This window comes from Nansenia antarctica (assembly GCF_963989245.1).
Source record: "Nansenia antarctica genome assembly, chromosome: 3".
NCBI lineage: Eukaryota > Metazoa > Chordata > Actinopteri > Argentiniformes > Microstomatidae > Nansenia > Nansenia antarctica.
In genome coordinates, this window is record NC_137688.1 from 39189203 (window position 1) to 39204916 (window position 15714).

The 15714-nt window shown below is 43.6% G+C and overlaps 1 protein-coding gene across 1 annotated transcript in view; it reads right to left on the reverse strand.

The window, feature by feature from the left end:
• The window catches only part of LOC308152973 (roundabout homolog 2), a 44404-nt gene that overhangs the window by 3867 nt on the left and 24823 nt on the right, over positions 1 to 15714 (reverse strand). The window contains 14 exon segments of the mRNA XM_080526044.1: positions 788 to 926; positions 1339 to 1668; positions 1788 to 1924; positions 2027 to 2069; positions 2576 to 2821; positions 3759 to 3936; positions 4552 to 4670; positions 5060 to 5276; positions 5787 to 5908; positions 6616 to 6782; positions 9767 to 9938; positions 10210 to 10291; positions 12196 to 12404; positions 15224 to 15395. Of these exon segments, the coding sequence (XP_080382170.1) occupies positions 788 to 926; positions 1339 to 1668; positions 1788 to 1924; positions 2027 to 2069; positions 2576 to 2821; positions 3759 to 3936; positions 4552 to 4670; positions 5060 to 5276; positions 5787 to 5908; positions 6616 to 6782; positions 9767 to 9938; positions 10210 to 10291; positions 12196 to 12404; positions 15224 to 15395 (2333 nt within the window).

A 15714-nucleotide genomic window follows, 5' to 3' on the forward strand; every position in this document is an offset into this window, starting at 1 on the left:
CATACTTGTATGCCATTCATATATCCTCATGGGTATTATAACAGGTCCTGGCATCTGGCATTTGTGACATAACAATTTGAACAATCTTTAATTAGCATGACATTTGCTTATAAATGACTTACGGAGCATCTGTGTATGCCCTACAGTATAAAGGGTAAGCCTCCAAAGTTGTAATCAGCTTAAAGTGGGACCACTTTTACTTTCATGCCGTGCCCAGACAGGTTTGGTCCCCAATGTCATCATTAACTCTTTGTCTTGTTGTTCTAGGTCTATTATCTGGCAAATAGAGCGGAGACTATAAATCTAAACATAAACCACTTACGGGGGTGTCAGGGAGTAAATATGATATGCACATGCACACACACGCTCACACACACACCTGCACACACACACACACACACACACACACACACACACACACACACACACACACACCCACACACACACACACACACACACACACACACACACCCACACACACACACACACACACACACACACACACACACACACACACACACACACACCCACTCTCAGACACACTCTCACACACACTCTCACACTCTCTCTCTCTCTCTCTCTCTCTCTCTCTCTCTCTCTCTCTCACACACACACACACACACACAGCAATTGCACAGCTGGAATAGGACATTGAATTATGGAGAAAGGCGCATTTAATAGCCTCTTCAGAACGCTGAGTTAACTTTACTGTTAGTTCTCTCAGCTGTAGTTAATGAGCTTTTCATGAGGAGGGATGTCTAAAAGGAGATATGGTAATGGGTCCTACCTGGGCCTCCCTTCATTCTTGTCTCTCTTGGAATTACCCTGTTCTTTTTGAGCAGGCAGTGGCAGAGACAGCACATCCTCCCAGTTGAGTGGAGCAGGTTTGGATGGAGGCCCCATTGACTGCTGTTTCACCAGTTTGGCTATTAAAGAAATACACACACACACACACACACACATACACACATACACACACATACACATACACATACACACACACACACACACACACACACACACACACACACACACGATTAGAATCAAGCTGAACCGACATGGGCAGCAGTTACATTATATCCTAACTAACAACCACATCAGCCCTATCAAAGGGAAATTTCTCTCTATTTGATGTTTTACCTGATTTATGAATTACTGAGGGCACTTGCTGTTTCCTACAATTTCCACTTGCAATGCTAAAATGCTAACCAGGGAGACGCAGTAGGGTACATTAGTTACTGTATATCAAATGTATTTTCAGATTACTCCATCACTTTAGCTACATTTCGATGGGCCCTTTTGTGATTGTGTGATTGGAGATGTTGTAGCCGCCTTTACCAGCGTTATTCCTGGCGTATTGGAGTTTAGCGTAGTCTGATCCAGACTGGCCAGACTGGATGGTCCACTGGTCCAGATCCTGTTCCAGACTGAAGAGGCCAGTGTTGGAGATGACGGAGGTGTTGGCATAGGGGTCCGGGCCCTGGCTATAGGGCGTAGTGGAGTACGGGTCTGAACCCTGTGTGTATGGGGTGCTGGAGTAGGTGTCATAGTAAGCCAGACACTGCAGGTCTTCCTGGGCACCAGTGTTGATGGTACTGTAGATCGGACAGTCGGTTGATGTTGCCGTGTTGTACTTCTCTGACTGGCTGAGGTAATTGGAGATCCCAACTGCTGGACAAATTAAATATGTATAGTCAAATAGAGTAAAACATGTGTTTAATAAAAAGGAAAAGATATATAGAGATACATATCCCTTTAAGCTGCCAAAGGTGTCAGTACACTCTTACCATTGTAGTATCTCTCTGTAGAGTCCAGTTTACTGGAGCAACAGTTGACCGAGTCTTGACCATGGTGGGCAAGGCTGGGTGCAGGCCAGGAGTCTGCCAGCCAGTTCCCCATGCTTGAGCCCACCATCCCAGGCCTACTAGGAGAAAGGTAAAGGTGAGACCTTGCATCAATGCTTTTTTTATGAGAAGCAAAGTGCCCTCATGTTTACAGGGTCAAAGTGAAACTGTGGTCTACTTACCTTCCGTTGAAGAGTCCAGATCCCTCACCATGAGCAAATCCAACTGGAAGCAAAACAAAAACAAGGACTTTGATTAAAAACCTCTCTTTGTTAAGCAGAGGCTTTCACCTCAGGCTGAATCGCAAAATATGATAATATGCCATACTCAAGGGCACAGAGTCTCCCATTGGGGATTTAAACATGCATATTTGAATTGTCATTTTCATTAGGGACATTCTGTCGACCTACATAGACTCATAGTGAGACTTGAATCCTCAGCCAGGAGATTTAAAGGCTAATATTCAGAGACTAAAGCTATAATATCAAACAACCTTGATTTGGAGACAGTGATGGAATAGATAAATTGCATGTTTATAACATTGTTTGCATCTCAATAGGTAGACATACAGCAGTTTCCATATGTGTGTGTATGTGTGTGTGTGTGTGTGTGTGTGTGTGTGTGCATGTGCACGTGCACACGTGTGTGTGTGTGTGTGTGTGTGTGTGTTGGATACTTGATGTATGCTTTGGGACTGAAGGTGAGGAGGGTGTACTGTATTAGAACCACACCTGCGGGTGTGTAGGCAAATGAAGTGGTGTAGTGTCCCAGATCCTTCCTCCTCCGGTGGCGACAATACAGCCAACCACTGAACCCCATGAGCACCATCCACGAGGCCACGCCCAGCCCCGCGATGAAGGCCGGCTGACGGACCACGCCTGTGAACTGCTCTGATAGGCTGAGGCTGCTGTCTTTCTGCACAGGGAGTGAGGGCGGGTCTAGGAAGAGAGAAAGAAAAAGAGAGTCATTAGATTCGGCTGAGGAGTCTTGTTGGAGTCAATTTTGCTCAAGTTGAGTTGTGCAAAAAAATACCTACATTCAACAGAATGATAATGGTGCCTTGGCTTTAACAACGTTTTTTGAGAAACAAGTTATAATATATTATTATGTTAGTGATAAGCGATATGTGATAGTAATATGTTAGTGATAAGTGTCAGAATGTATTGCATGCCATGAGATAGCTACAGTAGTTGTAGTATTTGAAACTCCCAGTGGATTAGGTCCCATCCTGTCTATTTAAAATATGACAGTATGGTTTTGCCCAAGCATAATGGGTCTCAGTGGCCTCAGGGGTTGAGTGTATCGATGTCAAGGACTAATCCAGTGTAGAACTCCAGTTGGCTTTACACACTATAGGGCCGACCCGACCCATATGGTACTGTGCTGGCAAGGATATTTTCTTTTCCATGGCTAGGATATTTTCTTTAGTACAAAACAAGGTAGCCCGCACTCACTTTTCGGAGCAACGAAAGGAGCAACGAAAAGTGAGTGCGGGCTACCTTGTTTTGTACTAAATATTACTGCACTGTCAGTTATAGCTCAGCACCGAAGACAGGAGGATGTGCGTTATTTTTTCTCTAAATATAGGATATTTTCTTTTCCAATACTGTACCAGCAGTACCTACGGTAAACGCCCAGTACAGCTCAGCTTGGCTCAGCTTGGTGACTTTACACTAAACAGGCCTGACCTGGACTATTCTGTGCTGGCTCTAATACAGTATAATATAGTGTTACACTATACTTGCTACACTGTAGTATAGTATATATAGTGTAGTATATAGTGTAGTATAGTATATATAGTCTAGTATTTTCCTTTCACATTGCCTTTTCCAGCCCTATTTCAGCAATTATGGTGGATGTGTAACCAGGCCAGCCCAGTACAGCTCAAGCAATAGTACAGTATGGCTGACTCACCGAGTGCCAGGCTGATAGGGGGACTGTAGGCGCCCACGCCCAGGCTGGTGACAGCAGCCACCACCAGGCTGTACTGGAGCCCAGGCAGCAGGCCTGTCAGTAGGATGGACTGCACCGCTCCGTCCACCGTTCGGTTTATGTGGCTCTCTGTGTCCGCATCGCTGCCCAGGCACCACACCTACAGGTAAGAACCAGACCCAGGCTCAGTGTTCTATTCAAACTGAGGGCAAGAGAACCAGGACTTTTGCATACAATTACGCATAAAGCTCCCTATTGGTTGCTTTCAACTGTGGCAACTTGGGTTTCTGGTTTTAACACGAGTATCCCAGTATCCCAGTATCCCATTCTGAGTTACAGAATTTCCCAATAAGCACTTGAACGCAGTATCAGTGACTGATTCCATTCTGTTGCCAAAATTAATTGGATTGTTTTATTTGCAGAATACAACAGTGTTTGTGCTGACAACTGATACTAAGCAGTGAGTAATTACCGATGCTTGATTAAAATCAGCGGGTGTGAGACGTAGCGCGGCGTCTGTGCTCATCTTTATACAGTTTGTTTGACAAATAGGATAAAATGGAACCCTGCTAATTCAAACTGTTCCTCTCTCTCTCTCTCTCTCTCTCTCTCTCTCTCTCTCTCTCTCTCTCTCTCTCTCTCTCTCTCTCTCTCTCTCTATGAACAGATGTAGACACTAATTATCTACCCACCATCAGAGATGAAAGTCAGAGAAGACTATTGTATAATTTTATCCACCGGCCAGATGCAGCTTGGCCTCACACTGTAGCCTTACCTTGTACTCCAGGATGACACCACTGAGAACTCCGACCGGGGGAGCCTCCCACGACACACTGATGCTGGAGCTGTTACTGAGCTGGACCACAGACACAGCTTGTGGGGGTGCACTCAAGACTAGAGGAAAGAAAACATGAAACTAAATAGCACGATTCAGAGGACAGGACCAAGACTGCAAAAACAAATGCCATGGTGTGTTATTGTGGCAACGGTATCTGAGCATTACGAATACAGGACTATGAACCAGGGACAGGTGAACTCCAGACTTTGGGTGTCAGCTTGAGCCTGCCTGGAGTGGCAAGCCCTTTTGGGACTATTCCATTGGTTCCATTATGCCAGGGAAACTCATATTATAATATAATAAATGCCATTTAGCTGACGCTTTTAACCATACAGTGCATACATCTTTCAGCATATGGTCCTCACGGCTAAGTATTTAAAAGGATTTCAAATACTCCTTGAACCCATGTCTGTTATTGCAGAGCCCCTCCCACCCTGTGTCTTACCCTCATCAGGGGTGTGCAGCAGCACCAGGGGGCTGTCCAGACCCTGCAGCTCGTTAAAGTAGGGGCGGACCTTCAGCTCGTACTCAGTGTTGCTTTGGAGGTCTGATAGGACGGTACTGAGCTGGGGCGTGGCCTCCACATCCTGGACCAACCAGGCGCTGCCGGTAGTGTGGTACAGCAGCCTGTAGCCCTGCACATACTGAGACTGACGGGCCACCTGAGGGATGAGGGGAGGAGAGGAGAGGAGAGGAGAGGAGAGGAGAGGACAGGAGAGGAGAGGAGAGGAGAGGAGAGGAGAGGACAGGAGAGGAGAGGACAGGAGAGGAGAGGAGAGGAGAGGAGAGGAGAGGAGAGGAGAGTAGAGGAGAGGACAGGAGAGGAGAGGAGAGGAGAGGAGAGGAGAGGAGAGGAGAGGACAGGAGAGGAGAGGAGAGGAGAGGAGGTTGGAGGTGAATTTACACTCTTCTCGCGCAGGGTGGAATTGGCTCTGTGACAGTAAACACTGGTGTTTTTGTTTGCTATATTAGTGTCTCATTATTTACTCTAATTGTGCTTCTTCAGTTTTCCATGTACAGTATTGTATATCAGGTATGCTTCTCAGACATCAGCATATTGCTTCACTCCTGTATAATGTCAGTACAGTAGAATATGCTTGAGTATATACAGATTTAGTTTTCAATATAATACAGTATAATGTATGATTCTTCCTCCATTTCACTCTACTTACAGTCCAGGAGATCTTGGCACTGGTAGGGGATAGGACCACAGGCTTCTGCAGGTAGACAGACACCTCTGCTAGTTCTCTCTGCACCTGTCTGTGGTCCACTCCCTGCTCTGTGGGACTCCCGTCTACAACAAGACACAGAGGACATTAGTATGCCGTCAGATTAGTGCCAAATTCAATCAATCCGTCGCATGAGATCAACTATCAAGCATGCACATGCAGTATTGGGAGCACAAATTAAACGTATGATTAAAACGTAATTAAATAAAGATTTAAACTGGCTCAACATCACAAATGCAAGATCTTGAGTTTAATCTTGTGCACCCAATACTTCCTGTGCACGCTCAATATAGTTTATGTGTTCGCAAGACTGGTTCTCTGCTCATTCAACTGAGTTGATGCTTGCTTGACGAGCCACTTCCTGTTCGACAGTGCCATCTCACGCATGCTCAACATTTGGCTCAACATTTGGCACAACAGAAGAGCAGATTGGACTCAGGCCAGGAAAACGTAAAAGTGTACTGTACTACAGAACAGTCCATCCCAGATTCTTACCATTTGACTGTAAAGTTAGGACCACATACAACTGGGGTAGTGGTGGCCTAGTGGGATAGTGAGTTGGACTGGTGATCAGAAGGTCACAAGTTCAAATCCCACTAGCTAGGGAACACCACCACTATTGTGCCCTTGAGTAAGGCACATAAGTTTCCCTAAGTTACTCCACGGAGACCTTGCAATCTTTAAATGTAAATCGATTAAGTCTGCTAAATGGTGTAAATGCACAGCATACACCCTGGGCTTTAGTTCTGTCCTTTGTCCTGTCCACACTCACCCTGTGTCCTGACCGGCTCGGAGATTGGGCTGGGGTCACTCAGACCGTATGAGTTGACCGCTCGGACAATGAAGAGGTAAACGGTGTTCGGGTACAGGCCAATGACTGTGTGTTTCTCCTGCTTCACGCGGTCAGCTACCGTCTGCCATGCGCTGCCCACTGATTGGCTAAAACAAAAACAATTACAGGTTATAATTCTGACATTCTGAGTGTATTCCTGACATTCTGTGTCTATAATTCTGACATTCTGTGTGTGGCTGGCTGACATGAGCCCTTTCTTGAGGTCAATGAGGTGACAACATATTCTGAGGTATGCTTGTATTATCACTAATAATGAATGCTGGTTAATACTGAAATATAATTTGTGACAGCAGCTGGTGAAACCGGGGAACAAGTCTCCAACCAATCAAAATGTTAAATGTGAACATTTTAAATAAATGTCAACGTTTAATTTAATTCAATGACACACACGCTAGTCAAGCCAAAACATTGCAATGCAATGGATTCGGTAAGTAGTCCCCACTACTACCTAGTTAACTACAACATGTAAATGCTTTACATTGTTAGCAGGCTCACAAAACAAGCTGTGTTAGTTGACTAGCGAGTGTGTCATTGATTTTCAACAACGCTGACATACATTCTTCAGAATAAAGTCTGAACAATAAATCGGCTGCCGACTTGTTCCCGGTTTCACCAGCTGCTATCACATTTATAATCTACATGTTACCTCCAGCGCCCTGCTAGCATATCTCTCTCTCTCTCTCTCTCTCTAGTCCCAGGAGGGTTAATCCCAATCCTGCTCTATTTAAAGCCTCCTCCCAAACTCCTCGTCGCCTCTCAAACAGTCCTGTCAGTAGCCTCCACAGCGCCTGTTTGGCTGTGTGTGTGTGTGTGTATGTACGTGTGTGTGTGTGTGTGTGTGTGTGTGTGTGTGTGTGTGTGTGTGTGCGTGTGTGTCTGTGTGTATGTGTGTTAGTGTGTGTGCGTGTGTGTATCTGTGTGTGTGTATGTATCCGTGTGTGTGTGTGTGTGTGTATGTGTGTGTGTATCTGCACTGCCTTGAGCCAGTGCCCTTCCTTCTGTCTCTGTAATGAGAGCTCTCAGACTGGTCACTCCTTCAGTAGCCTCCAGGTCAGGACTAGCAAGGATTATTGGTGTGTGTGTGTGTGTGTGTGTGTGTGTGTGTGTGTGTGTGTGTCTTCACTGCCTTGAGCCTGTGCCCTCTCTTCTGTCTCTGTAATGAGAGCATTCAGACTGGTCATTCGTTCAGTAGCCTCCAGGTCAGCACTAGCAAGGATTATTGGGATAATTACTCTGAACTGATTCTATGATTCTCCAGCGCAATATGCTTAAATTGAATCAGCCATGGCTTTGCTTCTCTGCACATCACTTCACATCCTGGCCCTCAAGTGGATCTAGGAACTGCCTTAAAAATACACAATGAAGGTAAGCCAAACGGAAGTCCTTGATACATGAATACAGTGATACAGTGAATGGATCTAAGAATTCCCTTACAAATACATAATGAAGGTATGTCAAATGGAAGTCTTTGATACATGAATACAGTGATACACTGCTGATAGATATTGTGCACCAAAGATGAGAGTATGGTTTTGAAGCAGTTACCACTGACAGTTTCTAATTTGGTGTTATGCTTAATAGATATTTACAGTTTCTTACGGTCGCTAAGTCACAGTGTTCAATACTGAAACCACAGATTCACAACTCTTCATACAGTCAGCAGAGCAGAAACCCATGTGAACAAAACTGTGACTCTTTCTCTGTGATTTGTGCATTGCTTTCATACAGAATGCATTCAATGACTACGTTCTCCAAAACCCATAACACTTCTCTCATTCAAACTCCCCCACCTGCAAAATACTATGTATTTGCAACACGTTTTTTCATTGCTAACATACTGTGTTCAAAACTCTGAACACATTCAAAACTGAATTATTTGGTGCAATTTTGCAGTAATCATATTCCTATCATATGACAGAAAGCTCGCAATAAACTGTTTTTTTGCACAGTGTTTGAGTGTGCAGATGCTGTTATTTTGCACTCTATTGATACTCTTCAGTTCCAGAACCTCAGCAAAGTCTGATAACGGATGAGCGGTGGTATTTTCACTATTTGCAGTAATCATATTGAAATGTCTAGAAAATATTACAGTAGCAGAATATATACAATGAAATGAAATAGACTAGATGCATTGCCTGGGAAGACATTAGATGTGACCAGATGCAGACCATCTGGGGTCTTTGGGTGGACCAAAATCCTCAGGAGTGAGACATTTTTGGTGTGATTGCTATTGTATTGTAGCCCTGGAATTTCTGTTTTTCTTTTTTATTTGAACTTTGCATCTTCCACTTTATTTGTCACTTTTCATTTTACACAAGTAAATGTAGTGTACTTTGAAGTAAATGTACCGTAACTTACTTTCTGCAAAGTTACTGAAAAAAAAGGATAAAACAGAATATAAAGGATAGAAGCAAAAGATAGAATAAAGGATAGAAGCAAATTGTGGCGTTTCTGATTCATTCTTGTTGCCTAATACTTTACAGTTTTACAGTCAACTATTATGTCTATGATTACTATAAATCAAACCATTTTTATAATGAAATATTCATTCTTGTGAAAATCATTCAAACTATGTAATGCTCCCTGTTGTTAGTGTTTTGTAAGTCAGAATGTTATGAATGACAGTGTATGCTTCTGAGTGAACATTGTTGCCAGTGTGTGGTTGAACAAGCTTCTTTTGAGACATGAATGAAGTCATTGGCCAACATGAGTGTTACTAATGCAGACTGTATGAAGAGTTGTGAAACTGTGGCTTCAGTATTGAACACTGTGACTTAGCGACCGTAAAAAACTGTAATAGGTATTTTGAGTTAGAGCCCCATTCAAATATGTCCAAAACACTCTGAAACAGAGTAATCTAATTCTTATCATGATAGAATCTCTCTCTCTGAAGACATTACCTGCATTACCTTTAGGAAAAGCCACGTTATCACTCTATAATCCACTTTTCAATTTTAACCAGAAAAAAAAGGATTATTATGTTATTGGAATATAGCACAGCCTGTCAAGCTCGTAAATGAGAAAGCAGCAGACAGACACAGATAGAGACCCAAGTCACTCCGTGTCCTACCTGAAGGCCTCTATGATATAGGAGGTGACAGCTGCCCCACCCTCATGGGGGTTGGACTGCCAGGTGAGTGTGACAGTGTCTCTGGTCACCTCGGTTACCACAGGCTTCTGGGGCGGGCCTGGCAGCTGGATGGACTCAGAGATGCGGGGGGGTGACGACGATGTTCCATCCTCTGTCATGCACAGGGGTAATAATCATAAGTAGTGATATTTTGTATCAACATCTAGCTTTGAGTATGAGTTGTTCTTTTTTCCATGTATGTGTGTCAATACACATGCACAATTGTATGTATGTGGGTATTGTAGGCATTATCAAAGCTGGAAAATATAATAATAATAATCATAATAATAATCATAATAATCATAATAATAATCATAATAATAATAATAATGTCCTAGAGGTATTGGGTCAGTCAGAGGTCAGAGGTCAGGAGAGGTATGTACCTCTTACGGTCAGTGTCCCGCTCCAGCTGGACTCCCCTGTAGCACTGGACACCACACACATGTACAGCCCTGAATCCGTATCCTAGCAACACAAAGGTACAAAAACATTTTAAATCCTTTCTATGTCTGCCAGACAGTCCTGGTTTCTTTCTCTGCATCGCCTCCTTTTCACTTATTAATACGCTCTTTGTTCACTGCTTTGCTGTCATCCTCATATTCAGCCTTGAAGTTTAGATTTCTAAAGTTAAAAAAAAGTATCAAAGCTTCAGCAAATGCCACTTTGTGACAAAGCTGTCATCACTCAGAAGCAACGGCACTCGTTGGCTCCCTACAGAGGCACGCTTTTGTAGGCTTCAGCTCCATTACCACTCACGTTCTACCTGGTTTACACTGTATACTCCTTCACACGCCTCACTGAACTGGCGCTGATGGCGTTACTAACACTAGGCAGGGTGCCAGTTAATTATACTCTAAAAAGTGAGAAACTTTCCATGTTTCCATGCAGAACTCAGTTTAGTTCTATGTAGAATCCAAAACGGTTCTACCTACAGTATAACTAACTACACAAGGTTTTCCTACAGGGAGCAAAAAAGAGTGAGTAAGTCACATGAAACCCATGTAAGATAATTTCCTGTAGTGTTGACCTCTGGGTGCTAGACTAGCAGTATACTGTATGGGCACTTAGGGCAGATGGACTCACTGTAAAAGTCTAACCACTGCTGAAATATTGAACAAGGTCAACGACATTGCCAGGCTAAATATTATTTTTAGTCCCTCTTTCATCCCTGTCCTTCTTGTCCTGACTCTGTCTTGATGCGAAGCTAATGCATCTCTTCTGTTCCATCGAGCGCAGTGGCATGGCAGATTTCCTCTGCCTCAGCGATGCGTTGGAGCTTACCTTAATGCCTAGAGGTTGCAGAACGCCACTGCTGAGCAATGAGAGTGGGAGAGCGAAGGAGGTAAAGAGGGAGAGGTAGTTAGAGACAGAGGGAGAGAAAGAAAGAGGGAGATGCAGAGAGAGAGAGGGGGGTAGGAGGAGAGAGAGAAGCAAGGGAGAGAGAGAAGTAGAAAGAGCGAGAGAGATAGAGTTAGAGAGAGAGAGAGAGAGAGAGAGATAACGTGCGAGAGAAAGAGCATGAGGGACGAAGCGTGTGTTTTCCACACCTCAGCGCTATGCCAGAGATCGAATTAACGGCTGTGGGATCGTTAATCACCCATGGCCACAGCCAATTAACACCGACGACGCCGCTCGCTCCGCTCAACGTGATCAGTAACCTCCAGGTGAGGCCATAGCATAAAGGGTCCATTGCCTGCCCTTCATCAAAGCGGAAGGTATTTGCATTCACAAACAAGCGCCTTCATTAACGCTGCAATTACACACCACTCGGGCACATAATTGCAGCGGAGAGATCTGGTTTGGAAAATCTGTTTCACCTTGATTTTTTTTCAAAACACACAAAAGGTACTTACAATGAAGGAAGACATAAATAGTTGCCCTTTCCTGCTGGGAGAGTGAAAACTATCCTAGATGGATAATGGATCCAAGGCGTTACTGTTACGTCGCCCACGTTCCACTTACTCATTTACAAGGAACAGAGAACAGTCAAATCACAGCCATATTCACCCCATGGCATTTTCTTTTTAATAAATATGTTTTTAGGGCATTTCTGCTTTATTGGGGTAGAGACCGTGGAGATTGACAGGAAGGATGGATGAGAGAGGAGGGATGACATGCAGGATATGTCGACGGCTGGAATCAAATCGAGGACCCTGCTATTACATGGCTGACGCCTTGGTGTGCTTTGCCACCAAGCACCCCACCCCCCCATAGCATTTTCCATCCACACGTTTCAGACACGCATGCACACCTGCGCTCACACACACACACACACACACACGCACACACACACACACACACACACACACACACACTCACACACACACACACACACACACACACACACATACACACACACACACACACACCTCTACATTGATGATCTGCAGTGTTCCGTTGTCCATCAGGGTCATGCGGGGGTCATCTCCTACTAAAATCCTCTCTCCGTCCTTTTCCCACACAATCCTGGGAGAGGGCCCGCCAATCACATGACACTGGAGTTGTGCCACAGACCCCACAGCCAGCGTCTGATTGGCTGGGCCTTGGCGGATGATTGGTGGGACACGGTCTGAAGGACCTACATGTATAAGGGGGAGAGGGAAGAATGGACAGGATATGATGTCAGTGGGTCCTGTCTATGCGTATGAAATGTTATTTTATTTTATTATGGATCCCCATTAGCTGGTGCCATAGCAACCAGCTAGTCTTCCTTGGGGTCCACATAAAAACAAACACATACAAAAATAACACACACATAAAAGAACCATAAATTGCAATCAGAACAATTAAATAACAAGTAAATAGCACAACAATCATAACTATGGGAAATAATTAATTATGAATAAAACTAACAAATGGACACCTAAAATGACATGTAAGACAAATTTTGGTAAGACAAAGTTGGAGCTTTCTATGTTCACTACTTGCTGCAGATGACCAGACCATAGAGCAATAGCCAAGGTGACATAAAACTAAACTTAAAACAATCTGACATAGAAGGGGACGAGCAACAAAAGAAGCATATTTTCTGGAAACACCTACTGCTCTTTTCATCTTTGAAACAATGTAATTAATATGGTGAGACCAAGATAGTGTGCAATCCAGCATCACTCCAAGTTGAGCTGTTGAATTACATAACCTTAAATCCAGCTTTGGGTTTGTTGATAACCTGTGCCTTGTTCCCAACACAATGCTTTTAGTTTTAGAGATGTTAAGGACAAGTCTATTACCTATTATCCAGTCATGCACAACTTTCAGTTCCCCACTCAAAACATCATTAAGTACAGTGCATGATGGTGCAGCATAATACAATGTAGAATCATCAGCATAAAGAACTATTTTGGCACGCTTGGTAGCCCAAGCTAGATCATTAGTAAATACTGAGAAGAGCAAAGGCCCCAGGCAACATCCCTGTGGAACACCACACTCAAGACCTCTGCTATTTGACAGACTACCAGTTAAATACACCTTCTGTGATCTGGAGGACAGGTAACTATGCATCCACATTAAAGCAGAGGAATGAAAACCATAACATTTAGGTTTCTTCATCAAGAGAGAATGGTCAAGCACGTCAAATGCAGCACTGAAATCTAGCAACCCCAGCATAGTTGTCTATAGCTCTAACCAGTCACCAGTTATCAATTAGAGCAGTAGAAGTAGAGTGGCCAGCTCTATATGCATGTTGAGACTCTGTTGCTAGCTTATTTAATTGAAAATAAGCTTGAATTTGTGCATACACCAACTTTTCCATGATTCTACTTAATACAGGTAAAATACTTATAGGTCTAGAGTTGCCCTCATTAAAAGCAGATTTGGTATCCTTAGGTAGAGGAATAACCTTAGCCCCCTTCCACATATCTGGACATTGGCCCACTTGTAAAGATCTATTAATGATCTATTAATGATAGTAATCTCTCAACCTCACTGACTGCAACCTGATGAAATTAAAATTCACAACTTTTGTCTTTCATTATAATATTCTTAATGAGGTCATTTGATGTAGTGTTGTTTGAAAGATGAATACTATCAGAGCTGCCAAGTCTCACGCTTTGGCCGTGAGACACACGCATATCAACCAGTTCACATTCTCACATGCCACACGCCGAGAAATAACAATTGTTTTGCGGGAATTTCATTTTTGAAATTCCCTGAAAGAAAGCTACCGGACATGAGTTTCGTGGCATCTTTCTGCACGCGCGTTAACTTGAGTCTGCAATCGAAGCGGCAGGCGAGCACTGATGGAATGGAAGAACCTGTGTTCACGCGAGCTGCATGTAAGAACATAGCAAGCAGTGTTGCCAGATTGGGCTACTTTTGGTCACACTGGACGGGTGGATTCGGCAGCTTTTATACTGGTTGGGCTGGAAATTGTCAATTCCGTCTGGCAACCTTGGTAGCAAAATATGTGCATACAACATTGTATCTGGTAGCCTACTGGACTTGGTTGCACCAATTTGGCGTAAGTCATTACTAAATGCAGGCATTTAGTAGTGACTAAACCCCTAATTGTTACTAGCTAGTTTCAAACTAGTTGTTAACTAATTTCGGTTGCACCATGCCAATCTTTTGCCAATCTTAGCTAGTAAATACTCAGTTTTGGTAACTGTTTTTTGTTTCTCTACTGTAACATAACCAGGTACATTAATAATAATAATAATAATACATAATAATACTACTACTAATAATAAAGCACTTGTTTGGTACAATAATAATAATAATTACAATTTACAATACAAATACAACAATTTGGGGTCCCTCAAAAAGAAATTGGGAAGATCAAGATCAACCGCCACGCCCTCATTCTGACCCAGGAAAAACCCTGGTATGTACTGTATAACATGATAGCCATCTATGAGCAATGCACTGTATATAAGATGATGACCAAGGGTCTTTCTGCTGCTGACCAAGGGGCTGAGTCCTGTTGATGGGGCCCAATTTTCTTTTAGAGTCTGTAGGCTACTGTATTTGCTTATTACGATTTCATAAATATGATATATTGTCTGAATTTTTGTCTTGTTTTATCAAATGTTAATTATTTTCATTTCTTGTGCTGGTTTATTATGAACAACATGTAAAATTGCAGGAAACTAGCACAAATAATTGGGTGGGAGAGAGGGGCCGCCGCTGCCAAAACGTGCACAGTTTTGGGTCACCCCACCGCCAAAAAATCTCACTCCAAACTTTTGGTGAAACTTGGCAGCCCTGTCATACCCTGCCTGAGAAAGTACCATATTCCCCCACTCTTGCAATACTACCCACCTATTGTTTATCCCTTAAAGGGGTAGTTCACTAGAAAACCACATGGACTTACAAGTGCTTTGGTATATTGACTGGAGTGGGGGTATGTAGTTCATCACAGACATTTTACTTTAGAGTGAACTATTCCTTGAAACTCACCCCCCTCCACCTCCAGTAGAGCTTTGGTCAGCACACTTCCCGCGACACTGATGGCCTGGCAGATGTAGTAGCCAGAGTCCTCAGGGTGGACGTCAGTGATAGTCAGTTCTCCACTCATGGACACTGAGTAGCGTCCAGATTGGGAAGAGGGCTGGCCAGGAAACAACAGCATCTACATGTCATGCACACACACACACACACACACACACACACACACACACAGACACAGGCAAACAGACACACACACACACACACACACACACCTTTGATTCGGTCTTTTGGCGTGATGTGAGCTGACAGACATTTTATATTTGCTCCAGTCTGTTTGAGAGATGGAGATGGAGGGTATGAATGGGGGGGAGGGAGGGATGCCTATCCATCTATCCAGTTCATTCCTCTAAAGAGGGTTATAAAGCCAAGGGATAATCCCCAAAACGACAACAAAACGCTTCACAAACAGGGGAGCAGCACCACGACTTTGCATCACACAG